Consider the following 25,605-nt stretch of genomic DNA (forward strand, 5'->3'; position numbering starts at 1 on the left):
AACAGCCTTGCTGGATCACCCCCAAGAAGGCCCACCTAGTCCAGCACCCTCTTTCCACAATGGCTCACCAGGTGCCTCTGGGAAGCCCACGATTCCCTCTAACAGGGATCCCCACGTCTTGTTGACTACAACTCCCAGCATCCCCAGCTGCTCTGGCCTTTGGCTGGGGATTCTGGGAGTTGGAGTCAATAACATCTGGGAATCCCTATGAGAGGGAACACTGCCCCCCCCACTGCATACCCCCACACCTGCTGTTGTTCCCCTGCACCTTGACCCTGAAGAGTCTGGAGGTGGCCTATGGCCTTCAAGACTAGTAGCCACTGATAGACCTCTCCTCCATGAGCTTGTCTAAGCCCCCTTTGAGGCCATCCAAGCTGGTGGCCATCACCACATCCTGTGGCAGAGAATCCCATAGATGAATTATGCACGGTGAGAAATAATAGATCCTTTTATTGGTCCTAACTTTAATGTTTCATGGGATGGCCGCTGGTCATCTAGTCTTCTGAGAGAGGGAGAGGTTTCTCTCTCATGGCTCTCTCCACGCCATGCATAATTTTACAGATCTCTTAAACTAAAAAGCCCCAGAAGCTGTAGCCTTGCCTCATAAGGAAGGCGCTTTAGCCCCTCCGTCATCCTGCTGGCCCTCTTCTGCACCTTTTCCAATGCTACAATCTCCTTTCTGGGATACAGTGACCAGAACCGTACACCCCCGGACTCTAAACGGGGCCATGCCATGCATTCTAATATCAGCCGTGTTATTTCTAGCCCCCTCCCTAATGGTTCTTAGCATGGGAAATGTGTGGTCTTCCCCATGGTTTTTTTACAGCATAAAGTGTCCTGCATCCTGGACTAAAGCAGGAGGATGGGCTTGGCTTACCTCTTTAATCTTTTCCTTGCAAATCTTGTATTGCTTCTTCTGACTTTCTAAGAAATTGGTCAGATCTCTCTTCTGCTGAGTCAAAATCTGCTGCTGGAATTTCTTCTCATCTGCTGCCGCTGCCTTTGCCTGGAAGGCAAGACGAGAGAGGCATGGCTCCCATCTCCCCGGAGTGGCCAGTGGTGGCCTTGGCTGCCCTCGCCTGGTCTGCCCAGCAGGCTGAGTGGCCCAGCGGGGCGCCTACCAGGCGCAGGAGAGGGCAGCCGCCCAGGGCCAGATGGGCCGGCATCCCTCTGGACCGCCTGGACTCCCCGCATCCCTGAGCCTGAGCACAGAAGCCCGGCTGGCCCGCGGCTGCCCTCGCAGTGGAGGGCCCACTGGCCACACAGCCCCTCCAGCCGGGGCAGCCCTTCCCGGAGGCACTGGAGGCCCCCAGAAGCCAGGTGCCCAGCCCCCCTCCAACCCCTTCCTGCCAGCTGCCTTGAGGCAGGGCGCAGCCAGCTTTTGAATAGGACTTAGAGAGTTTGACGTTGTTTTTAAATGTCTGGATTGTTTTGATGGGTGTTGTTTTATTGTCAACTGCCCAGAGACGTGAGTCTGGGCGGTATATAAATATGTTCAATAAATCCATGTGTCCTCCTCCTTCGTGTGCTGCAGGGGCTGGCGAGGAACACCCCTTGGGCGGGGTATGTGTGTGTGTGTGTGTGTGTGTGTGTGTGTGTGTGTGTGTGTGTGTGTGTGACACCCAGAGCATGCTGCCTGCCAAGGAGACGGCTCCCCCTGCCAGTGGCTGGGAGGGAGGGAGGGGAAGAGGCAAAGCTGAGCGACATTTGCCAGGGGAAACCAAGCTTGCGCTCCCAAACAAAGGTTGTGCGCTATCCAAACAAATGGCATCGAGTGTCAAGCCAATGTGCCTGGGGTCAGGATAGCAGCACGGAATTCCAGTTCTGTTTGTGCAAACACGTTCCGCTTGCATAATCTATTCTGACTCCAGAACCGGTGGGCTTGTTGCAAAAGCTGGAATATTGTACTACAGAAGCCCGACTCCTAGGCCAACTCCAGACCTGAGATCCTCAGATTCTGCTGAAAGAGATGGGGGGGGGGGAGTCTGGGCCATTCAATTTCTGACTCTACATGGTATGTGTGTGGGGTGGGGGTGGGGGGGGTTGTGTGTCATTTTTCCCAATGCTTCCCAACATTCAGAAGCTCCCTGCATGTAGCACACTAGCAAATTGACATGAGTGCAGCCCTCTCCCTGATCTGCTCGTTCCCGACACGCAGGCAGTGTCTGACCCCGGGGAGCACTTCCAGGCACCACAGCCCACCGGGCCAAGCCCAGAATCTGCCCACCTCATTCTGCGCAAAGCACGGAGGGGCTCTGAAGCCCAGGGGAGCCCCGGCCGGCCCGGCCCTTTGCCCAGCAGGCCCAGGCGGCTTTCATGGCAACCCACCTCCTTCTCTATGACGGCCACTTGCTTCTTGGCCAGCTTCTCCAGCTCAATGGACGAGTTGTTGGCGTGCGTCTCCACCTCCTTCTGCAGCCTGAGGCGGTGCTCGTCCATCTCAGCCTTCAGCTTGTTCTCGAGGGCGATCAGCTGCTTCTGGTGCTGGCGCCGCATCCGCTTATAACCTGACATCTGTTCCCGCAACTCGTTCTCCTGCTCATGCTCATGGATCTGCCTTGTAACCTGCAGGAAACAAGGAAAGGGAACAAGCCGGCCGGGGTCAGAAGGGCAGGCCCCGAAACCGGCCGGCTTCCCATCCCACACCCCAGGAGACTTGCTGCTGCTGCTGCTGCACAGAAGGGTCGGGACTCGAGCCCCCGAGGACTGGCAAGTGGCCAGCTCAGTCAGAGGGCCTCTTGGGCAAAGGACCAACGCCTGACACACACACACACACCCTTCCCAATGGCCTGCTGCCACTGCCAGCCCCTGCCCTCTTGGGCATCTGGGCTGGCACGGGTTCACAAGAGCTTTAGGGGAGATGGGACCCCCCACTCACTACCCTGGGGGTGCCCACGGCCACCGGCAGCCTAGGCACACCCTCCGGCAACTCCACCCCGCCCCAAAGAGGTGAAGGACGACGGGGTCTCCGAGTCAGCTCCTGCCTTCTCGCCAGCTCTTCAAGCACCAGGGAGGCGGTCCAAACTCGCCCCCCCCCGCCCCAGCTTGGGGGCTCTGCCCACTCCCATCACTACGCTGACCCAGGCTGAGAGCCAAGCCAAGGAAACAAGGCGTGTGTCCCGAGGCCAGCATTCCTGCAGGCCACTAAGGGCAAGAGCCTCGAGGGGCTCCGTCTGTGCACGCCGGAGAGTCGAACAAGCCGGTTATTCCGTCTCCGCACATTCTAACCGAGGCAACACCTCACTTCCTACGGAACCAGAGAAGCCGACGGGGGCCATCCTTTGCACTGGGAAAAAGGCGCTGCAAGAGAGAACCCCCGGCCTCACTTCTCAGCCCTCTGCCTGACTCTGCGGTGTGGCGTTTTTATAAATGACTTGGGAGAGGAGACAGCAGCGGAGGGGACGCTGACCAAACTGGAAGAGGACACCAAGCGGAGGGGTGGCAGCAGCCAACACCTTCGAAAACAGAACAGGAATCAAAACAGTCTGGATGGGCTTGAAGACTGGCCCCAAACCAACACGATGGGCAGACACAAATGGAAACTCAAGGAAGAGAAGCCAAATGGACAGGTACGGAGCAGGGGACATCCTGTTCACGGGCTCTAGGCATCTTAGCAAGCCACGCGTCGCACATGAGCCAGCAGTGTGATGCGGCTGCTTACAAGGCTAATGCCATCTTAGACGGCATCAGCAGCATCGTGTCCAGGTCAAGAGGCCACGTTGTTCCACTCCATTCTGCACTGCTCATATCTCGCTTAAAATAAGGGCTGACCTGCAGACTACATTACTCATGAGTAGTCCCAATCAAATCAACCCGACAAATTCGCCTCGATTAACTCGTCCTGTTGGGACTGCTCCTCAGTCATTTAGGGTGGCTGCCGGTCCGTGTGTGTGGTTCCGGGCACTGCACCTTAGGAAGGACCCTGGTAAACTGGAAAGAGGTTCAGAGGAGGGCAGTGAAATCGGCAAGGAGTCCGGAACTTGCAGCGCCAGGAGGTGGTTCTCACCGACGAGGGACCCCTCGGGAGCAGGCGCCTGAGCAAGGCTGGCCAAAGGGCCACTCTGCTTAGCCTAGTGGCTAGCCCAGCCCAAGGGAAGGAGGCAACTGCTGGGAGCTATGACGCTGCGGAGAGAACCAGAGGACCTATTGACGACATGCATTGATTTCGTGAGGAGAGGAGGGTGCCTAGCAGGACAGATCACAAGTGATCAGAGGGAGGGAGGAGGACGGCGGCTTTTCTCCCACGCTCCCTGAAGACCAGAGGAAGAAGTGAGGAGCAGTGAATGCGAGGGGCCTCCGGAGCAGCAGCATCCGTAGCCAGCTCACCGGCTCCACCTGCCCCGGAAGGGCTGGCCCAAACCATCACATGCAACCATGGACTCTATGTTCATCCCCAAAGCACAGACATGCCCCTTGGTGTGTCTTTGGGGCCGTCTGGGCTCACCAGTCTTGCCACAGTGGCAGCAAAGACTCTTGAAAATGCACCCTCCCAAATCCAGCACTTGGGCCTCCCTGCAAAAGGCCCCAGGAGCAGCTGGGAGAGCCATCCGCTGGGCAACACTGCCAGGTGCTGGCATCCAACAGAGTTCTCTGTTACCGTTCAGTCCAATGAACTGGAGAGCTGGGAAGGAGAGCTGGTCTTGTGGCAGCAAGCGCGAACGGCCCCCTGTGCTAAACTGGTGATTCCACCAGTTGAAGCGGCTTTTAACTTGCCCCGTGCTTTAGAATATCCAGGGTGTGTCCCTCTGCGATGCCACACCAGAAGTCTCCAGGGACCCCGGCCTCCGCGGGTGGCTGTCCTAGGACTTGTCGAATGACGGTTTGCAAGAGGGTAGTGGGTGCAGCCCCCTCCCCAAGACTCTGCTCCTCCCTCCTGCCTTAGCTCCTTCCGCGTCTTAGGGCGAGGAGCGCTTAACCCCTCCCTCAGGGCATGCCTGGGGTGGATCTCTGGGGCCCTTCCGTCGGCCCCCCTCTCAGAGAAAGAGCACAACTCTTCTGTGGCCCCCTCCTCTTCCTTGGGGTCCCAACCAAGGCATCCCCATGGCGAACGCTCTGTCCCTGCAAGTTGGGGGTGGCATCCCTCCCCCCAGAGGTCTCATTGTGTGACCACCCTGGGCCGGTGGGACACGTCCTACCCTGGCTCTGGACAGCCTGAGAATGCCCCCGTTCTTACCCCGCAGAAGCCATTAGAATTCACATCCCACCAGTGAAACACAGGCTGAAAGACAGGAGAGTGCCAAGGACACGCAAGAGGTCCACGGAAGAGGGGGCTGAACCTAGGGTTTGGGGGAATTAACACTACCCCTTGGAAGTGCAGTGGGCTGTGATCTGCTCACAAAACAGAAGCAGCCACAGGACTTCTTCACCATCCGACCCACATGCTTTCAGGGACCTTGCAAACTGGTGCTAACCCCACAGTGCCAAGGAGTCAAACAAGTCCTCTCTGATTCACCAAGGCCAGAGCCTGCTGGATCAGGCCCCCCAAGGAGGCCCATCTAGTCCAGCATCCTGTTTCACACAGTGGCCCACCAGATGCTGCTGGGAAGCCCACTGAAGGCAGGCCCCCTCTCCTGCACCTGGGAGTCAGAGGTATCCTGCCTCCAAGTCTGGAGTCAGCCTATAGCCATCAAGACTAGAAGCCACTGATAGACCTGTGATCCATGAATTCATCCAAGCCCCTTTTTAAAGCCATCTAAGCTGGTGGCCAACACCACATGCTGTGGCAGAGAGTTCCACAGTTTAATTAGGCTCCACCTAATCTTTAGTAGTACTGTTGAGTTCAGTAATATTCTAGGTTGTTGTTTTTAAAGCAAAGTTTAGATTGGTATATTTTACTATATACGCTTTGTGGCTGTCTGAGAATGCTACATATATTGCTTTATTGTACTGTATGCTCGCCATAAACTGTAATAAATAATCTGAACTAATTATGCATTGTGTGCAAAAGTAGTCCCTTTTGACAGTCCTAAATTTCTTGGCCAACAGGTACCATGGGATGACCCCTGATTCTAGTGTTGCGAGAGGGAGGAAAATTCCACTCTGTCCACTCTCGCCACACCAGGCATAATTTTTAGAGATGTGCATGAAACAATTTTTTTTTATTCAAATCAAATTCCAAAAATTCATTTTGAATTTCAATTGAATCTGAATCTGGTTCAAAAATTTGATTCAAATCTGAATCAATTCAACTCTGTTTTGGTGCCTTTTTTTAACCAATCGGGGGCTGAATTGGTTAAAAAAAGGTGTCCAACGGCTCTCAAATAAAATTCAAATCAAATTTCAAAAATTCAATTCAAATCACTCAAAACACCCAGATTCAAGTCAAATCAATTCAAATTGATTTGCACATCCCTAATAATTTTATAGACTCTCCTCTATCATGTCTCCCCTCAGTTATCTTTTTTCTAAAATAAAAAAAGTCCCAGATGTTGTAGCCTTGCCTCATATGGAAGGTGTTCTAGGCCCCTGATCATTTTGGTTGCTCTGTTCTGCACTTTCCCCAATTCTATAATGTCCTTTTTGAGATACAGTGACCAGAACCAACTGTACACAGTACTCCAAGTGTGGCCGCACCATAGATTTGTATAAAGGCTTTATAATATGATCATTTTTATTTTCAATCCCCTTCCTAATGACCCCTAGCATGGAATTGGCCTTTTTCACAGCTACTGCACATAGAGTCGACACTTTCGACAAGCTGTCCACCACAACCCCAAGATCCCTCTCCTGGTCAGTCACCGACAGCTCAGACCCCATCAGTGTATATGTGAAGTTGGGGAGGGGGGTTGCCCCAAATGGCAGCACTTTACACTTGCTTACATTGAACTGCATTTGCCATTTTGTCACCTACTCACCCAGTTTGGAGAGATCCTCTTTGAGCTCCCCACAATCTGTTTTGGATATCACTGCCCTAAATAGTTTAGTGTCATCTGCAAATCTGGCCACTTTGCTGCTTACCCCAACTTCTAGATCATTTATAATAAAGCCGTTCCAGAGCACAGAGACAAAGATTAAGTTCCTGCAGGAAAGAGCTGAAATGCCACGTAAGAATAAATGTAAATGTAATGATTGAGGCCCTTTCCCACCTCCCTTGCACTTCCGTCAGGCTCCCTCTTTGCGCGTCCAGAATCCCACCTCAGCACATTTCCCGAAAAGCTACTCTTACCTTGCCAGCCCCCAGAGCGACCCCTCTCTTCCCACTCCACCTTGTCCCACTGGTAAGGTGACAGGCTTACATTTTCCTCCCTGAAGCGACTCCAAGGAGGATGCTCCAGCCCTCCTTGCCAGCGCAATCTCCCGTTTCTAGGGGAAGCTCCGACACATGCCGGCCTCCCCCCCTGCTTGAAGGGGCCTTCAGGAATCACTTGGCTAGGGCAGAGAGTGGTGCGCCGTGTCCTGGACCCCACGGAAAAGGAGGCTCTGGCACGCAGACCCCCAAGTCTTTCACAAACAAGGAAATGCTGGTCTGTGCCGGTAACGAGGGGCTAAGCGGGTGGCTCAAAGTCTGCTTGAGCAGAAAGAACTTCACGGGTTGCATATTGATTCCCCCGCTCGGGCGGCACACACGTGGCCGGCGGGAGGGGAGAGTGGAAACCCCAGTCATGCCAGGAATTCGAACGGTGGGAGAGACACCCTCCTCCACGGGCTGGCACCCAAGGCTGCTCTCCATCGCAGAGCGCCGGATCCCCAGAGCCGAATTTGACCTTGAAGGCCTCCAGTGAGGCGGGAGCGCAGAATGGGGACCACTCAGAGCCCTGCCTCTGAACTGCCCCCCCCCCCCCGTTACTACGCTGTTCCTCAGGTTTGAGCCAGGGTTGGCCAATGCGTGTGGGGTGGGGAGGCTTTCGACACAAGGACAGGGGCTGGGAGAAGGAGCTCTAACCCAACTGGCACCACTGAGCAGTGGAGGCTGCACAGGCAGCGAGTGCCGGATTTTGGGGAGCAGGAGGGGGCAGGTGGGCAGGCGGGGGGAGCGGAAGCCAAGGAGGCGTGGTGCTCCCTGAGGACCAGCTCGAGGCAGGCTGGCAGCGCCACCTGCCCTTTCTAGGAAGCAGGCAAGAGCGCAACACGTGGGCATGGCTCAGCCACACACACCCCCCCCCACAGAGCGTCTCACTCCTCCTCCTCCTCCAACAACAAGTCCCACATGCCTTGACTGAAACAGGGCAGGGCCCCCAGGGGGAGCGCAGGGAGTTGCTCGAAGGCAGGGCTGCCCCACACCGGCCCTCCAGCATGCCCAGCCACGGGGGCCAATCGCCAGGGAGAAGCTGTTGGGCAGAAGCAGCAGCCCAACATCTGCAGGAGGGCCCGAGCTGAACAGCGCAGCTGGGAGGGCTGGAGTGAGCTCGCAGGCTGCCTGTGGGCCATCGCTAGTTCAAGCTAAGTGGACTTCCCACCACTTCCTTCTTGTCTGAGCCTCAGCAGAGCAGAGCAGAGCATGGCCTGTCCGCCCTCTTCTGCTTGGCTTCCCTTGAAAGACCTGGGTTTGGGTTGCGTTGTTGTTGTTGTTTTAAAAAAACTGTAAGGCTCAAGCTGGAGTGAAGAAAATCTCTGACACTAACACAAGATCCTGCCCGCAGAAACCCCCTTCCGTCCTGGGTAACTGGAGTTACGTGCCACAGACAGACACCAGGAGAGAAGAGGCGGCCTCCGTGCCAGGATCCAGCCTGACATGCTGAATGCGAACACCGCCGAGAGAACCTCCGTGTCCCCAGATGCCACCTCACGTGTAATGCTTTTCAACTGAGCATAAGAACAGCCCGGCTGGATCAGGCCCCAGGAGGCCTATCCAGTCCGGCATCCTGTGTCACACAGTGGCCCACCGGACGCCTCCAAGAAGCCCACAGGAGGCAAGAGGGGACGGCAGGCCCTTTCTCCTGCTGCTGCTGCTGCTCCCCGGCAACTGGGATTTGGAGGCATCTTGCTTCTTAGGCTGGAGGTGGCCCACGGCCATCAGACGAGCAGCCATGGATAGATCTGTCCTCCATGACTTTGTCTAAACCCATTTTAAAGCCATCCAAGCTGGTGGCCATCACCACATCCCATGGCAAGGAATTCCATAGATTAATGACGCGCTGTGTGAAGAAGTATTTCCTTTTGTTGGTCCTAAATTTCCTGGCCTTCAGTTTCATGGGAGGACTCCCAAATCTAGGACTATGAAGGGAGGAGAAAGATTTCTCTCTGCCCACTCTCTCCACTCCATGCATAATTTTATACACCTCGACCATGTCTGCCTGTAGTTGCTTCTTTCCCCAGATGCTGCAGCCTTGCCTCCTAAGGAAGCTGCTCCAGGGCCCTGGTCATCTCGGTTGCCTTCTCCTGCACCTTCCCCAGTTCTACAAGATTCTTCTTAAGGTACGGTGACCAGAACTGCACACAGTACTCCAAATGTGGCCACACCATAGGTTTGTAAAAGGGCGTTATCATATGAGCAGTTTTATTTTCAGCCCCCTTCCTAATGATCCCTCGCATGGAATTGGCCTTTTTCACTGCTGCCGCACACTGAGCCAACACTTTCAACAAGCTGTCCACCCCGACCCCAAGTTCCTTCTCCTGGTCAGTCACTGCTAGCTCAGACCTCATCAGCGTCTCTGTGAAGCTGGGATTTTTTGCCCCAATATGCATCACTTGACACTAGCTTCCACTGAACAGTGTCACTTCCCATGCTTTGCTGCCTTGGTGGCAACTTGCAGCCGTCCATGCCCTGTCTTGCTGTGGGGGCTCCACTCCACCACTCCAGGGTGTGCCCCACACCTGTCTCTTGCTTCACAGGTTGCCAGCAGCAGCCACAACTCAATGGCTCCGATGCTCCCAACAGTCACAGGCAAACTGGTGCCACGTGTTGCATTGATGAAAACGACCACGGCATGGACTGTGGCAGAAGCAGCCAGGGCTGGGAGGGGAGTCCACAGTCGCCCCTTGTGATGGGCCACCAGGACTCCAAGACTCAGCCTCTCCCCCTAGGCAATGGAAAGCTCCCAGCTCCTGGGGTGACTTTGGCTACTGAAACTGGCCACTGACCAAAGGCTAGAAAAGGCCTTCCGTGCAGGCTAGGCCTTGGCTCTGGCCACGCGGGTCTTTCCCGGCTCGTGCTCTGGCTTGACCAGCTCTTGCCTGATGGCTCAGCCCCCACATGTGAACTCACACTTGGACCCACAGCAGGAGTCCAAACTGAGCCCATCAAGTGTTTCTCACAAAAGGTTACTTAGCGACTAACCATCAGCTCTCCAAGCTACAAACATCAAGATCCGTCCATCCTTTTCCCGCAGGACGTCCCTTCCAGATCCTTTCCCATCCACAAACCCTTCTTAGCTGACCCCATTCCTCCAGAGGAGGTCTTGCCAGGGCTGAATAAGGGTTTATGACTATTACTTTCTGAGTCTTGGGGGAAAGGCTCCTGTTAAGAGGACTCTAAGATTCTCCAACCTAAAGCCATTCTTGGACCGTGTGCTGCCATGACAGCTGCTCGCACCTGAACTTTACCAGGACTGGCAAGCTCAAGGACATCCGCAAAGGGAGCCTCAGTGCACCAGATCGGATGCTCCCCACCTCCCAGATGCACGAGAGACTGGGCCTGGTGGGGGTCCAGTGTGCGGTGCCTTGAGGAGTGCACATTGGCCTCGGGTAGAGATGTGCACGGAACTGCAGCGGGGCAGTTCGAAGGCGGTGGGTGCCGCTTTAAGAGCGGAGGAGGGTGCACTTACCCCTCCCGCCACTTCCCCCCTGCCGGCATCCTTTGTTTAGAAAGCTACTCGGGGAGGCAGTGTACCTCCCTGCTGCCCGGATATGGCCGGAAGTCCTGACATTCCGGAGTGCAAAGGCACGTCGGGGACGTCCGGCCACATCCAGCCAAAGGGTGGCAGGGAGGTACGCTGCCGCCCCGATTAGCTTTCTAAACAAAGAATGCCGGCAGGGGGGAAGTGGCGGGAGGGGTAAGTGCACCCTCCCCTGCTCTTAAAGCAGCACCCCCGCCACCTTCGAACCAGCGGAACCAGTGGTCCTTTGAACTGGTTCGGAGGCCCATAAAGGGCCTCCGAACCGGTTCCGTGCACATCCCTAGCCTCGGGTGCCACCATATGCCAGGCACAACGGGAGCTCCAGTTCTAAGAAGGTGCAACCACCCCAGACGCATCATCCATACTCCACAAACATGTCCATGGCCTCTGGGCACCTGCACCCTTCCTGGGACAAATGAGCAGCTCATTTAGTGTCCCGTCTCCAGTAAATAGTGCACTGCTTGGGGTGGTCTGATCTACGCTGGGAGGGAGGCAGGGGGCGCACTGGGCCCCCCTGGCTCCTTGGCATGCTCAGCAATCTTGATGGGTGGGTGAACCGTGAGGGTCAACCAACTCGCTAATGCTCAATGCAGATGTGAGGCAAATGGGACTAATTTCGGGACATATAGTGACAATTAATCCAGCATTTCCAGATGATTTACAGCCCGGAGTTGAGTGAGGTTGCCATCCCGAATTTCAACAGAGAGGCCATCCAAACTACATGTCCTTTAGTTTGGAGAGCCCAACCATTCTTCTGATTCTTTGGACAGCAGCTTGGCTAGACGACATCCATGGAAAGAGTCATCCAAACTATGACGAGATTTGGAAGAAAGGTATGGGTGGGGGAGAGAGCTCCCGGGCTCCTGAGCACTCTGCGCCCCCCTGCTCACCAGGCAGGGCCCCCGGAAAAGCTGGGAGGAATCCACGTCCTCTCCAGTGGCTTCTTACACGCAGCCTGGGCCTTTCCAGGGAGCCAAAAGCAGCATCTGTTCTCACTGTGGGGCAAGACCCCCTGGGGAGATGGGAGCCCTACAAGGGAGGGGGCGAGGAGGCCGGGACTCTGGAGGGGCTGTGCAAATGCAAGCCGCGGCAGCAGCTCCGGATCCCTCCGCTACAAGGAACCGCCAAGTTCCCACCATTTGGGTCCACGTCTGTAGCAGCTGTGGCCGGGGCCGCCTCCTCCTCCCTCCGGAGCCTGCTCACCTGCCTGGAGGGAACAGCACCTTCAACCTGCCCCCCACTGGAAGCCGTCGGGCTCCCAAAGCCTCTCTTTCCTCTGCAGGGACACCCACAAGAGGCTCCTTCGGGTGGGTAGGAGATGAGAAAGACCAGAACTAGGGAGCCACTGGACTCCCGTAAGCCACTCCCTCCGAGGCCACGTGCAAGCATCGGTCCAGGCTCAGCTGCCAAGCTCAGGGGAAGAGATGCTCGTTTTGACGGAGGTGCGTGACATGCCCAGACACATTTCGGATGGCCAAGACTGTGCGTGTGGCTGTCATGGCCGGCATGCTGCACTACCCAACACCAGGCGGGCAGTTGTGCAACCACCGAGATCGGCACGTGGGCTGTGGCCCCACCGTTTCCAACGGAAGCCGTGCTGCAGAAGTGCCCGTGCGCTGCTTTAGGCAGTTGTGCAAGTGCCCGCCTCCGCAACAGCTCCGGGGCGGCCTTTCCCAGGTGCAACAGCCTCAGCGAGTCAGAAGTGCTGGCCCTGGATGGCACAGCACGTCAGCCAGTTCCTCTCCACGTGGCTGTGACTCCAGCAGCGGCCACCACCTGCAAGGGGCCGTGTGTCCCCCCCAAGGCAGCGCTTCCAGCAACAGCCTCCGGGACTCTCCAATAAAAGGGGCTGCTGCAGAAGTGAAACGACACACCGGCCAGTCATTTCTGACGGGGTGCCACCTTGTGGGGCAGCTATAGCCCAGTGGCCAGGAGGCAAAGAAGCAGAACATCCCTGGTTCGAATCTCGCCTCCTCCAGAACTGGCCTCAGGCAAGCGCCTCTCTCGCTCTCTGCACCTCCTTGCCTCCCTCTGAGCTCTCCACTGTGGGAATAACGCTCACTTACCTTACAGGGCTGCTGCAGGGATTTCAAGAGACTGGGTGTGAAAACCAGGTATATAAATGCTTACGGTCCTCCTCACCATCCCAGCAAGGATACATGAATTTGCCACCAAACGTTCTCTGGCCACTTCGTTTACCCTCCAGTGAGCCAGTTCAGGCCTAAACCTCTCTCCTTTGGTGACCTCTGGTGAGAACAGACACCCTGAGCTGTACAACAATGCCATGATCATCACTCGTATCCCTAAGAGAACAGCAGGAACAGACTTTAGCTCTCACCTCCGGTCCCCACTTGACCAACACTCTCTGTATCTTAGGGCAGATCTGCACCACAATTGGGTGGGTTGGATGATAATCTCCCCAAACAGTTCTATCATCCATCATGGACCCCACTGTATCGTGGCTGATGGCCACGAGGCCACCGTAAGCAATTCCCACTTTCCAGGGTCAAGCCAGCTTGCAATAAAACTTTAATTAGCTGGGGTAGTTCTGTAATCCAGTTACTTATATGTTGGAATCCAATTTACCCCCATTGTTTGTTTAGGGTAGGTTTCTATCCTGAAGGGTTTAAAAAAAAATAAATTCACAGATAATCAATGGCAAATAGTACCTGGCCATACTCTTTGGAGGTGTTGTGTAAACAAGTGTGGGCAAGGCCTGCTTTCAATGGCTTGGGCCCAGGGTTTTAGGGAGAGCGCCTCCTGGGTCACAAACCCTGCTGCCTGTTACAATCTTCTGGAGAGGTCCGGTTACGGTTGCCACCAGCCCGTCTGGTGGAGACCTGAGACTGGGCTTTCTCTGTGGCTGCCCCAGGGCTTTGGAATATGCTCCCTGCTGAAATAAGAGCATCTCCTTCTCTGTTTTCAGGAAGACCCTCAAGACTCACCTGCTCTTGCAAGCTTTTAATTAGAATTAATTTTAATAATTTGTTTTAATAACTGTTTTATGCTATCATTTTATTGTGTTTTGTGGATTTTAGTCTGTGACTTTTTATACTGTTTTAAATTTTGTACACCGACTAGAGATGTACAGATCAGGCAGTATAAAAATACAATCCATCACTCAATCGGGAAAAGGCAGGGTGGTCAGAGGCATTTTGCTGCCCGAGTTGAGGGACTACAGGATGCTCTCCACTGGCATCTGTGGGCAGGTCCTCTGCATCGGAAAGAAGCGGAGACTCACAGCAGGGCAAAGCGGGGGCCATGGACAGCAAGGCCCCGCGCAGGGAGGGGGAGGGCTTGCTGCCCTGGGGCTCCTCCTAGGGCCTGCAGCTGAGGACGCCGCCTCAGCCTGCCTCATGGAAGGGCCACCCTGCACGAGGGCAAAGCTGCAGAGCCACATGTCTGCAAGGGAACAGATCTGCCTCTGGGGTGCAGAGCTACCCCAACGCAATCCAAGAGGGCTTCAACACCTGACTGATGAGAAAAGGAGAGAGGGGTTCAGAGGGAAGGCGGACTCTTCTATCTTTGGACTTTCTTCTTCTTTGGAACAGTTTCAAAGGAACCCGGAGATCGTGCAGCAAAGGATACAAGAAGTTCCCTTCCTCTGAGCCAGACCCCAGCAAGCATCAAGCTCAGCATGGCCCACCTCTTCTGGAGAGGGCCGCCTCTCAGCCCTGCAACACAGGAGTGTGGAACTGGCGGCCACCGAGAACTGAATAAGGCACCAAAGCTTGACACCCTGCCCTGCAGCTCCTGGGACCTCTACTTTGGTTCCCCATCACAAACGAGACAGTGGGAGCATCAGCAGAACAGAACGGTTTCCCGATCCTGGAGCAAAAGGAAGACTCTCCAGAATGCCGCGAGAGCAAGAGAGGAGAAAGCCCCAAGGAGCGACAGAGGGCTTAGGAACCCAGGAAGCTGCCATATGCCAAGCCAGACCACTGGTCGATCTCGCTCAGTATTGTCTACCTAGACTGGCAGCGGCTTCTCCAAGGTTGCAGGCAGGAGTCTCTCTTGGCCTTATCTTGGAGATGCCACCAGGGAGGGAACTTTGGACCTTCTGCATGCAAGCAGGCAGCTGCTCTCCCTAGAGTGACCCCAACCCCTGAGGGGAAGATCTTACTGTGCTCACCCATGTAGCCTCCCATTCAAATGCAAACCAGAGCAGACTCTGCTTAGCAATGGGGACCAGTCATGCTTGCTGCCACAGGACCAGCTCGAGTAGGCCGCACTGGGGCGGCCCCTCCCCACTTCCCCAGGGGCTCCTGAGACCTGTTTGTCCAGAGGATGGCTGGCCAGGAGTACCAGCCAAAGAGAGAGACATCCTGCTTGAGTCGACGTCCTGCTGGAATGGGACTGGCAAAGGGGAAGCCTGGGGCACGGCTTGGTTCAGGACAGACATCAGGGCGAAAGTAACAGGCGCTTGCTGGCTGCACCACCTCCAGTGGGAGCGGGGCTGGGCGGGAGAAGCACATGGGGAGCATGCACGTGGAAGGCGGCTCTTCTGGCCCTGGAGGGTCTGGCGGATCTGTTGGCATTTTAAGGCTCTGCACCTCCTCACCTTGCAGTGTGGTCAAGCCCGTCTCTTTGACAAGCCAATCTGAGCTGGGGGAGCGGGGGCACCTCTCAGTATTTCTTCTGCATGCATCCCTGAGATGTTCCTCCAGGGGTGGATGGGAAAGACCCCCACCTGGAACCCTGCAAGGCCACCGCAGGAAACAAGTGGACAAGGGGGCTCAATGGTCAGACGCCACACAGGGCAGCTTGGGATGTGGAGACTGGTGAGTTGCCAGGGCACCTGACAGGGAGAGAAATATGGCGGGGAAGGAGCTCCAGAAGTGAACCAAGCCCAACCCACTTACTGATGAATGGGCTCTAGACTGTGAAGGTTTGAGCCTGGGCTCTCATCCTCTGCAGGGAGCCACAAGGCTCTTTGAGGGCCATTGATGCCACAGACCAAGATGGCTGCCCCTCTGGAAGTCTCCCACAAACCTGAGCTGCAAGGGGTTTGGCCACCACCTCCTACATGGTCAGCCTCCATCGTATCTTCTTTTACTATGGAAGGGGAGGCTTCCCAGCTGGTGTGCACGGCTCCTTATCCAGCTCACAGATGCCGTTCCCAACGGGAAGTGGTTCTGGCATGGAGACCTCTCCATCAGCCTCCCATTTCTCGGTCAGAGGGGCCTCAGGGGCTGGCGCCAGGGGTGGGGCAGGCGAGGGCCGACTCTGTGGCCAGGCTGCTCTCATCTCTGGGGAGTCCACCCTTAAGCAGATGGGCTGGCCAGAATCTGGTCCCCTCAGGCTGAAGAGACTGACTCTTATGTGGTGGTCCATCTGCACACACAGACGCAACGGTATTGAACAAGTGTCAAAATAGGCACATACTACCACTCTTGTGTTTGGTGTTTTGATTGGGTTATGACAGGCCTAGAAACATGTGCTCAAAGCAGTGGGGATTTTTTTAAAAGTGTCTGTGACACTATTTCTAATGGAAGAAAAACTGCACATACACCCCCCCCCCCCCGAAGAAACAAACAACTGGCAAGGAACTTGGAGGGATAACTGTAGGGAGTAAGAAAATGGTGGCATAAGCCAAGAAGACTCTTGAGGAGACCATGGAGAGCCAGGAAAAGAAACGAATGGATCCTAGAACAAATCAATCCAGAATTTTTACTCGAGACACAAGTGACCAGGCTCAAACTATCATAGTTTGGACACATTATACGAAGACCCAGCTCCCTTGAGAAGTCCGTAATGCTGGGGAAAGTTGAAGGAAAAAGAAGAAGAGGATGACCAGAAGCAAGGTGGATGGACTCAATTACGACAGCCATGAATGCACCACTGAGAGACCTTAAAGGCCGAGTTGGAGACAGATCATCCTGGAGAGAATCTCTCTAGGTGGTTGCTAAGAGTTGACACCGGCTGGACGGCACTTAATCAATCAATCAAGCCAAGAAGAGCTCCCTGTAAGTTGCCTTGAATCTTCAAGATCAGACCCACAGCAGCTGGTCCTATTGAGCCAAGGGGGCACCAAAGGAGGCAGCTTGGGCTGCTCCTCTCTCTCCCGCCCCACCGGAGAGCCATGTTTCCTGTAGGGTGGCCATTCGCCAGGGAGACCTGGGTGGTTAACTATGCAGCTCTACCTGACGAATGGCCAGCCTGCAGGCAGCGTGGCTCTTGGGCGGGGGGAGAGAGAGAAGCAACCTGAGGTGCTGCCGGGATGCAGAGGCAGCCGCGCCCCCTTGGGAGCCCCCCTGGCTCGTTAGGACCAACTGCCACTGGACAGGCCAGGATATCCGTGGCAATGGGTAGGAAGGAGAGTGGAAGGAGACAGAAGGTTGGGGTGGGAAAGGCCACCGGAGATCTCTGGGGAACACCAAGGAGCTTATCTGTAGTACCCGCAGAGCAGGAACTATCCAGTGGGAGTGGACTCGGTAGAAAGGACAAGACCTTTCCCCGATCCAATCCATACATGTCAGGTGGGCGGGAGAGCAAGAGTGTTGGATTTCAAGACCTGGACTGTATTGGAACAGGGTGCTCCATGGGGACAGGCAGGGACGCTGGAGAGGAGGCAGGCATGCCAGGTGGGCGGCGTCCCTTGCTGCCTATGGGCCAGAGGGGAGAGAAGTCCCATCTCCGCTGACCCACGTTCATAACACAGAGCACCAACTGCAAAGACTTATTGGGCTTCTACAATAAGTTCTAAAATGACCCCAAACATTTTTGGCTTGGGTTCTCTTAGAATTTCTTGACCTGGCGCGTCCCGCTGCTCAAGGGGGGGCGGGTGGTTTTCCATGGCCCCTCAACTCAAGTCCAGGCCAGCTGATACGGCTCTAAAGCCGCCAGGCATGCTTAGAATCAAGCCCCACTAGTGGGTGGGATTTCCTCACTGCTAGCCATGCCAGAGGCCTAAATGCGGGGAGCCATCACTCCACCTGCCACACACACTCAGCAGGAGGATCACCACGAATGGCAACCAGAAGTCGCCCACAGGAGTCAGGATCAGAAACAGTCACAGGCCAGGAGCGTCATGGAGGAGAGGTCTATCAACAGCTAGTGGTCGGAGGGCTCCAGGCCACCTCCAGCCTCAGAGGCAGGAGGCCTCTAAGTACCACCTGAAGGGGGGGAGCAGCAGCAGCAGGAGAGGGGGCCTACCCTCAGCTCCTGTCTGTGGGCTTCCCAGCAGCACTGGGTGGGCCACTGTGTGAAACAGGGTGCTGGACTGGATGGGCCTCCTTGGGCCTGATCCAGCAGGGCTGTTCTGATGTCTGGCCCTGTGCGGGAGAGGACTCCCTCACTCTTGCTGGCAGGAGAGTCAGGGGGACTCTCTTCCAGCCCAGACCGTAATGGCTGCATCTCCTTCCTTGGAACTAGTGTGGCACTGGGAGGCAGCAGAAGTGTGGCGAATGTTGACTACCCCAAATGCATTTTACGGATGCCCAAATACAGCGACAGGCCTCTCTGCTTTTAGGACATCTACCTGAACGCTTACATCCACATTTAGAGGACTGTCAACATTCAGTGGAGCCTCTCTTGAGTTCCTGGACATCGGCAGAATCTGGCATGGCCAGGATTCAGTGTTGGCCTTCACCAAGTGTTGGATCCAGACCTGCGGAACTGAAGTTAATCATGGCGGAAAGACAGCTCCAGCACTGGACAGGAAGCCCAAGTTAGAGCTGAGCGTCTGAATAAGAGTTTGGGAATTCCTGGACGGGGTGGCTGTAGAGGCGGCCATGGAATCTTCTGCCTCCCTCCTGATGGCAGGAGAGGCACTAGAGGGAGCCAAGAGAGGCCTCTGCTTGGAGGAGGCATGCTGGCTTGGAGGCCATCTCCCATGCCCTGGCATCTGGGTCATCCTGGAGGGAGCAGTTTCCCAGGCACCCCCCTCCCAAGAAGGCTGCCGCCCCAGTGGCGAGCAAGAAGGCTGCTTCCCAGGCCAGGGTGCCAGCAGCAGGAAGGAGAGCGGACCCAGGCGCCTGCTCTCCTTGCCCGGGGGGCCAGCTCCTCCTCGGCCCACCTTTGTCCGCGGCCACCAACAACAAGCTCTCGGGATGTGCTCTGAAGATGGCAGAGGCAGGGAGAGGGGAGCGGAGATGTGCAGGGGAGAGGAGGACCCAGGGACATGATGGCCAAGGAGGGAAACCATCCAGAGACCAGGCAAGACAAAAAAAGGGGGAGGGCTACCCATTGTAATTTCTGGGCTGGCTCAGGATGATGTCATGATGGCAGGCAGCAAATGCAACGGCCAGGCGCCGGGCACCCTGTAAATCTCTCTGCCCATGTGACCTCTAATACTGATTTGGCCGAAATACTGAAAAATGCTATCATGCTCCATGTCGGAGAGCATCGCTGGTTTGGGGAGCCACACAGCCCCTCCTCCACCCGCTCCCAGGATGCTGCTGCCAATTTCCAGCTGTGTGTGTGTGTCTGTGTGTGTGTGTGTGTATCAAGGGGAGGAGGGGGGAGGAGGAGGCACAGACCTCACTCCCTACCAGCACACACCCCTTTTGCTACTACAAAGACATCACTCGCAATCACATTTGCAATAGTACAAATGCCGCCGCCGCCGCCGCCCTCCCCCGCCCGCCTTCCTTGCGGCCCCCTCCCCGCAAAAAGCCCCCTGTCATTTTCTAGGAGTTGCCCGGTCGGCTCCGAGTGTCAAATGGGAACAATGCAGTGAGCCGCAAATGAATGAATGGGGATGAATGAACACAAACGGGCAGCGCTTCGCCGCCACCGGGAGAGGCGACAGACGCGCCTTCCTTCCGCGGCTCCCATCCATCCGGACTCCTCAACATTGTCACCCTCCAGACCCAAAGCTAGCTGGCCCCGCCGCGGCCCCCCCCGACACAGCCCCCCCCCCAGAAACCCCACTCCACAAAGATGGATGCGAGATGGAACAAGCCAACCAGAGGGGGGAAGAAGCCCCCCGAACCGCTTCCTCCCAAAGCCATGTTTAATTTCACAGAAGCTGCAAATAACCCCAAACGCTCAGAGATGGCATTAAAAAAAAAAAGGAAAAAGGAGGAGGGAAAAAACAAAACCCCGATAGACAAAAACATCTTTCTTGCAATATCTAGTTGCTATGCCAACAAGGTGCGGGGGGGGGAGGCAGAGGGTGTTGGGGAGAGGGGAGGCTGCCTGACCCCTTCCTCCCCCCCTCCCCAGCCCCTGACACGGGAGGAGAAGCAGGAGAGCGAGCGAGCGGGAGCAGCGGGGCCAGGAGGGGTGTGGTGGCTGCTTACCAAAGATGCTGATTTGATTGTGGCAAAGCGTTCTCGGTTCCGGTAGTGGAGGGCCTGATTCTGGACTGACTGGGTAGGCCGCAGCTCAGGCCTGCGCTCCCCGTGGCCCACCTCATCCCTTATGAATACATGATCCTGCAGAAATGGATAAAAACAAGGAGAAAGTCCAGCTGTGCTCGCTCTTCGCCGCCGGCTGCCTCTCTTTCGCCCCTCTTTTTGCACAAGCCCTGCTGTTTGAAATGCATAGTTGGGCTCTCTGCTAGCCCCTGCTGCAGCTCTCACGGTACAAAATGAATAAGCAACACATTGCAGCCTTCAGTGAGGAGCGTCAGCTGATCGCTAGTGGGATGCCTGCTGAATCCCTGGCAGAATTTTTTTCAAACCTCCAGAATTACATGTGTGCAAAAAAGAGAGTGAAACACACACAGCGCTGCAGAGCAGCCACAGTCCTCAGAAGGGCTGGCTTAGAACACTGCACCCAAATAATCCCTTTAAAAACATGGTTTCCATGGCTAGCGAAGATGCCGCCGCCGCCGCCGCCGCCTTTGAACAGAGGAGCAAGGATCTGCCACATTCCCTCTTCCAGCCGGGCTCGTCCTTTGGGCCGCTATCTCTTCCGCAGGAGGGGCAGCAGCAGCAGCAGCATTTCTGCCCGCCCGCGGAGGCAACTTGGAGGGGACCAGCTTCTCTCGCGGGCTGGGGCTGGGAAGGCTCTGTGACCACTCAGGGATCCTGCTTTCTAGTCATGACCGTGCACGGTTCTAGCATTTTCTCTCCATAGCCTTGGAAAGGGTGGTTTGGGTGGGTGGGTGTTTTTTTACATTTAAAGAGACAGAACACACTTTAATACAAATGATCTCTGCTAAGTTTTTCTTCCCCCGATGGCCCAGAGCGTCAGGGAAGCAACTTGACAGTGGGGATGCATCCCTCCCCAGACATACCAGCACCCAGAGAGGTTATTTGAATTGCTGCATGCATCATAGGAGAACTGGCGTGCTCCAGCACCCCGGGCCCAGGATCCAGCCCAGGGGCGAATCTGCAGGGTGGCTCTGAGCAGCAGCCCTCTCTTTCAGCCTCAGTTACTCATCTGCACAATGGGGCCAAGTCAATGTCCCAGAGCACAAAAGTGTTGCAGACTGACCACGCTAGCGCCTCTTCATCGACCAGTACACGTGGCTCTGGCTAAATAAGCCACCAAGGGGAGAATTCCGCTCTCTAACCAGCGGAAGCTTGAACCACCTCCCTGCTGCTAGCTCTCGAGCTGGAAGCACTCAGACATTTCTCCCCACACCTTCGGATGGGGGTGGCAGCTGGAATGGTAACCAGAGAGAGTGCCTTTTCAGTGGTGGCACCCAACGTCTGAAACTCCATCCTGGGCTAGTCATCCAGTACCTTCACGGCGATCTTTCAGATGCCAGCCAAAGCCACCTGAGGGCCTTTAGAAGGACTGGTTAACCTACCAGCAGCTGACATCTTGTGCATCTGCTTCAACCACATGCACAACCTCCCATGCACACATTGTAGCCGGCACGGAGCTGTAACACGCAGCTGACTGAGGGCATACTTGCGCAGACCCAGACACGGTGCAGAGCTGCATGGGAGTGTGGTCCTTCTTTCCAATGGCCTTACTCTTGTGCAACCCCATCTGCACCATTCTCACATTTGTGAAAGCACGCACTTGCACAACTGCCTGCATGTCACGTGACGACGCACAGAGAACTATGCGCAGTATCTCAGCCACTATTCTAACCCCTCAAGACTAAAATTATGTTTTGGGCTGTGGGTTTGTTTGGTTTTTTAAATTGCACTTTGTTCTCACTCTCTGTGCCAACATTAAAATCAATGTCTTGTTTTTTGGGATGAATTGTGAGCCACCTTGAGACTCTTGTGATAAGGCAGGATAGGAATTGCTAGATAAAAACAGCACAAACAAGACTACAGCCGCTGGACACAAACCTGGTTCAAAAGATGCGTTTGTAAAAGCGGTTGCCACAGAGTCACTGCATCCCAAGGGTGGCTTCAGCCACACACACACACACACCGGCTCCCACAGGTCAATGTGCTTCCCTAGGGGGCTGCAAACTCCATCAAGTAGATCTGGCAGCCTTCCTATTGGTTAGGCAAGACTCAGTGTTTGCAAGGATTTGCCACCACAGGATAAACCAAGCAGGCATGATGGGATCCATTAATTTAGCACGGAAGATGAGCCTTGAGCCCCTGATTTTTGCCAGGATCCAATGTCCATTCCGACTCACTCCAGCCTCCAATTATCTTCCCAACCGTGTAAATGTACAGAAGACAAAGGCCTAGCCTTTGGGCTTATCATACGTGGTCAACGGTATCGTCTGAAACAGGGCGTCCGAACCTGGGGTCTTCCAGGTGTTGCTCACCTCATTCCCAGCTAATATTTTTTTTGTGGCCGGGGAGGTTGTGAGTTGTAGTTCAGCAACATCTGGTGGGCCACAGGTTGGGAAGCAATAAATAATGGGGGGGGGGGAGAATCACACAGTGAGGTGAATTCATTAAGGTGGTATTGCAGGAAAACTGACTGTGACAGGTGGGGCATCCCCATGACACTTGGAGCAGGTCATCCAAAGCCTCCTGATCTTCAGAGGGGGAAATGGCCAGGTCTTTGAAAGGCGTTTGGCTGCCCCAACGAAAATGAATGACACGACTCCCCCTGCCTGTGAATGGGTGGGCTCATGTGTCCTGCAGACTCAGAAGAAAGCCCTCGGGTCTCCCCATGCCCACCCAGCCTTTCTGGTCCTTTCCTATGTGCTAAGGACCTCTTCTGCAGCTCCAGCTGAAATGCAGCTGCAGGCAGACAACTGGACTCTTCCAAACAAAACTTCCGGGCAGCAGCGGCTCGTCCTAAGGAGCTGGGCGGGGGGGGGGGGCGCATCCAAGGAGGTGCAGCTGCCTCTGCTTCCTGGCAGCAGCCCAGGTTGCTCTTTCCTCTCCCGTGCACGCAGCTCTACCTGATGAATGGCCAGCCCGCAGGCAGGAGAGAGAGGAGCCCCCTGAGCTGTTGCTGGGAAGCAGAGGCAGCTGCTTCTCCTTGGATGCCACCCACCTTAGGAGAAGCTGCTCCTGCTTCCTGGAGCCAGGCAATGAAAGACAGTGGGCAAGATCCAGATGGAGTCATGAGTAGCATCACTGAAATGCATGAGACCACTTCATGACGACTGCCTTCCCCCATGAATCTCAACAACACAGTCCAGATCCTCCCGAGTTCTTTAGCAATGCGGAGTGTCACTTCCCAGCCATTCAGGGGCGGGGTGATATCAGGCATTACAGCAGCCTGCAAGTGGGGGCCCCTGGCAATGGCAGGAGGGAGCCATCAAGATGGGAGGCCTGGATGCACATCGGACAGATCCTGGTGTCTGTGTGAGGGGAAGAAGCAAGGGCACCTTAGGCCTCCTATCGTGAGCGAGGGCAGGCTAGACGCCCAGAACCGATTCACACGGAGGGCAGCAAGCACCACCACGAAACATGCCTGGACCTTCTGAGAACCTTCTGAGGTGCTCTTTTATTGGAACGATTTCCCAAAAACCACCCAGCAAAGGCGTTTTCACCCGTTTGATTTTCTGCCGATCTGCCTGCCTGGACTGCAAATGCAGCCAACCAACAGACCCGTGCGTGTGGCGTGGGGTTTCTAAGAGCATGGAAACACCACCACGGAGCGGACACAGCTGTCCACGCCACCTCAGGAATGGCTCAGGGGCCACAGCCAGCATCTCCTGCTCCAGGGTGCCTTTTTGAGAGGACTGCGCCTGCTTGTCCAGGGACAGCACGGGAAGCATCATGGACCACAGGGACAGAATGCTTAAGGGCGAACCTCAGTCACTGGAGATCCTTTGAGAAAGCGAGCTGTTTACATCAGTGCTGAACTGTGGCAGGAAAACCGTCTGGATGGCTCCTTAGGCAGAGATCAAGAGTGTCCTTGAGCACAGAGGAGCAAGCACCATTCCTGGACTAAGAGAAGCCAGAGCAGGGTTCCTCTTTCCAGCAAGAGCTGGGATGAGATGATTCACACGGTGCCCCACTCTACCATGTTATTATTTTCTGCTCTGGAAGAGTCCATGTATCTGGGAGGGATGCCATCCTTCTTCTTGAGGGAAAAATGGTGGTGGACAAATGCCAAGATGTATCTTTCTTCATTTGAATTAAATTCGTTTCCGGGTCCAATTCAAGGTGTTGTTTTTGACCTTTAAAGCCTTTAATGGTTTGGGCCCAGGATACCTGAGGGACTGCCTGCTCCCAAGGGTTACTGCCCGCTTGACGAGGTCCTCTGAGGGGGCTCTGCTCTGGGTGCCGACAATGAAGGAGGCTCGGCTGTCATGCACTGGGACAGGGCCTTCTCTGTAGCTGCCCCCAGACTCTGGAATGCTCTCCTGGTGGCTATCCGCTCCTCAGTCTCCATCACATTTTTTAGAAAGCATGTCAAGTCATGGCTTTTTACCCAGGCTTTTATATAATTGTCTCCACTGCTGCTTCTTGTAGTTTGTACTGTTTTCATGTTTGTGTTTTAATTATTTTTTTAAAAAAAATCAGATTTGTTTTATATTTTTTAGCTCAATATTTTAATGTGTCTTTTTTATAATCTTGTTTTCAAATTTTATTGTGAGCCACCTTGGGATTTTCTTAATGAAAGGCGGGGTATAAATTTAACAATAATAATAATTTAAAAATATGGCCACTTTCCACCTGACAAAATTAAATGGGTATATTTGTATAAGTTGTGCACTTGAGACAAGAACTTGGAAAATGAACAGGCAGCCCGTCCTGGTGCCTAGACACCTTCGACTGACGTGAATGAAAGGGCCAGATGCAGGAGAGCGAATGTTCTAGGCGGGCAGCCCAATGGAAGCTGGCTTCATTCTGCAGGATACGTTTTGGGTTGCATGTTTGGTTTTGGTAAGGATTTACCTTTTTGGCAAGCAGGCAGGATTTCAAACAGGCCCCATTTATGACGACCCTTGACTGGCGTGAGCAAACACAGAAGGGTCCTAATGTCTGCCTGCATTTAAAAAACTAGCTTCTTGTCAAGATGAAAGACTGAATTAAAAAGGATTTCTTTGGTTTCCATTTTAAAGAAATCTCTGGCCCAAATCTCTATACGTAGATATATGAAGGATCTCAGACACCATTACGAGAATCCTGTCCGTGTCCAAGTTGGGGACTGGAGATCAACAGCAAATCGAGAGAGGGGCTCTCTGTGTCCTGGGCGAGCTCGGCCCTGGCCCAGCAGCGGCGGTGTATATGCCACAGGGAGGCCCAAGATGCTTGCTGGGGACCATCGAGGGCTCATCTCCCAGCACCAAGGAACCCTCTGCTTATACAGAGCTTCACATAGATCCTGGAGCTCCCCTCCATTTCACCAGCCTGTTGCTCTGTCACTCTTGGTTCTCCTGTTGACGCAACACCCTGTGGACCACTCCTCACCAGTCCAGTCCTAACTCTCCAGTGAATTCCAGGCAGGGCTGATGAGGGCCACCTCGAAACCCAGAGTCTCTCTTCACTGGCTGTCCTGAGCCGGCTGGGCTGGACTGTTGCAAGGAGGCTGCAGGAGGCCCCAAGCAATG

At 55.0% G+C, this 25,605-nt stretch overlaps 1 protein-coding gene across 10 annotated transcripts in view; it reads right to left on the bottom strand.

Moving 5' to 3' along the window:
* Nucleotides 1-25,605, bottom strand: part of TAOK3 (TAO kinase 3) — a 120,312-nt gene that overhangs the window by 15,229 nt on the left and 79,478 nt on the right. For all 10 annotated transcript variants that reach the window (XM_053279817.1, XM_053279813.1, XM_053279819.1 and 7 more), the window contains 3 exons: nucleotides 20,021-20,155; nucleotides 2,329-2,565; nucleotides 878-1,006 (listed from right to left, as the gene is read on the bottom strand). In XM_053279817.1, coding sequence (XP_053135792.1) covers nucleotides 878-1,006; nucleotides 2,329-2,565; nucleotides 20,021-20,155 — 501 coding nt within the window. The remainder of the gene's footprint in view (nucleotides 1-877; nucleotides 1,007-2,328; nucleotides 2,566-20,020; nucleotides 20,156-25,605) is intronic.

This window comes from Hemicordylus capensis, chromosome 15 (genome assembly GCF_027244095.1).
Source record: "Hemicordylus capensis ecotype Gifberg chromosome 15, rHemCap1.1.pri, whole genome shotgun sequence".
Taxonomy (NCBI): Eukaryota; Metazoa; Chordata; class Lepidosauria; order Squamata; family Cordylidae; genus Hemicordylus; species Hemicordylus capensis.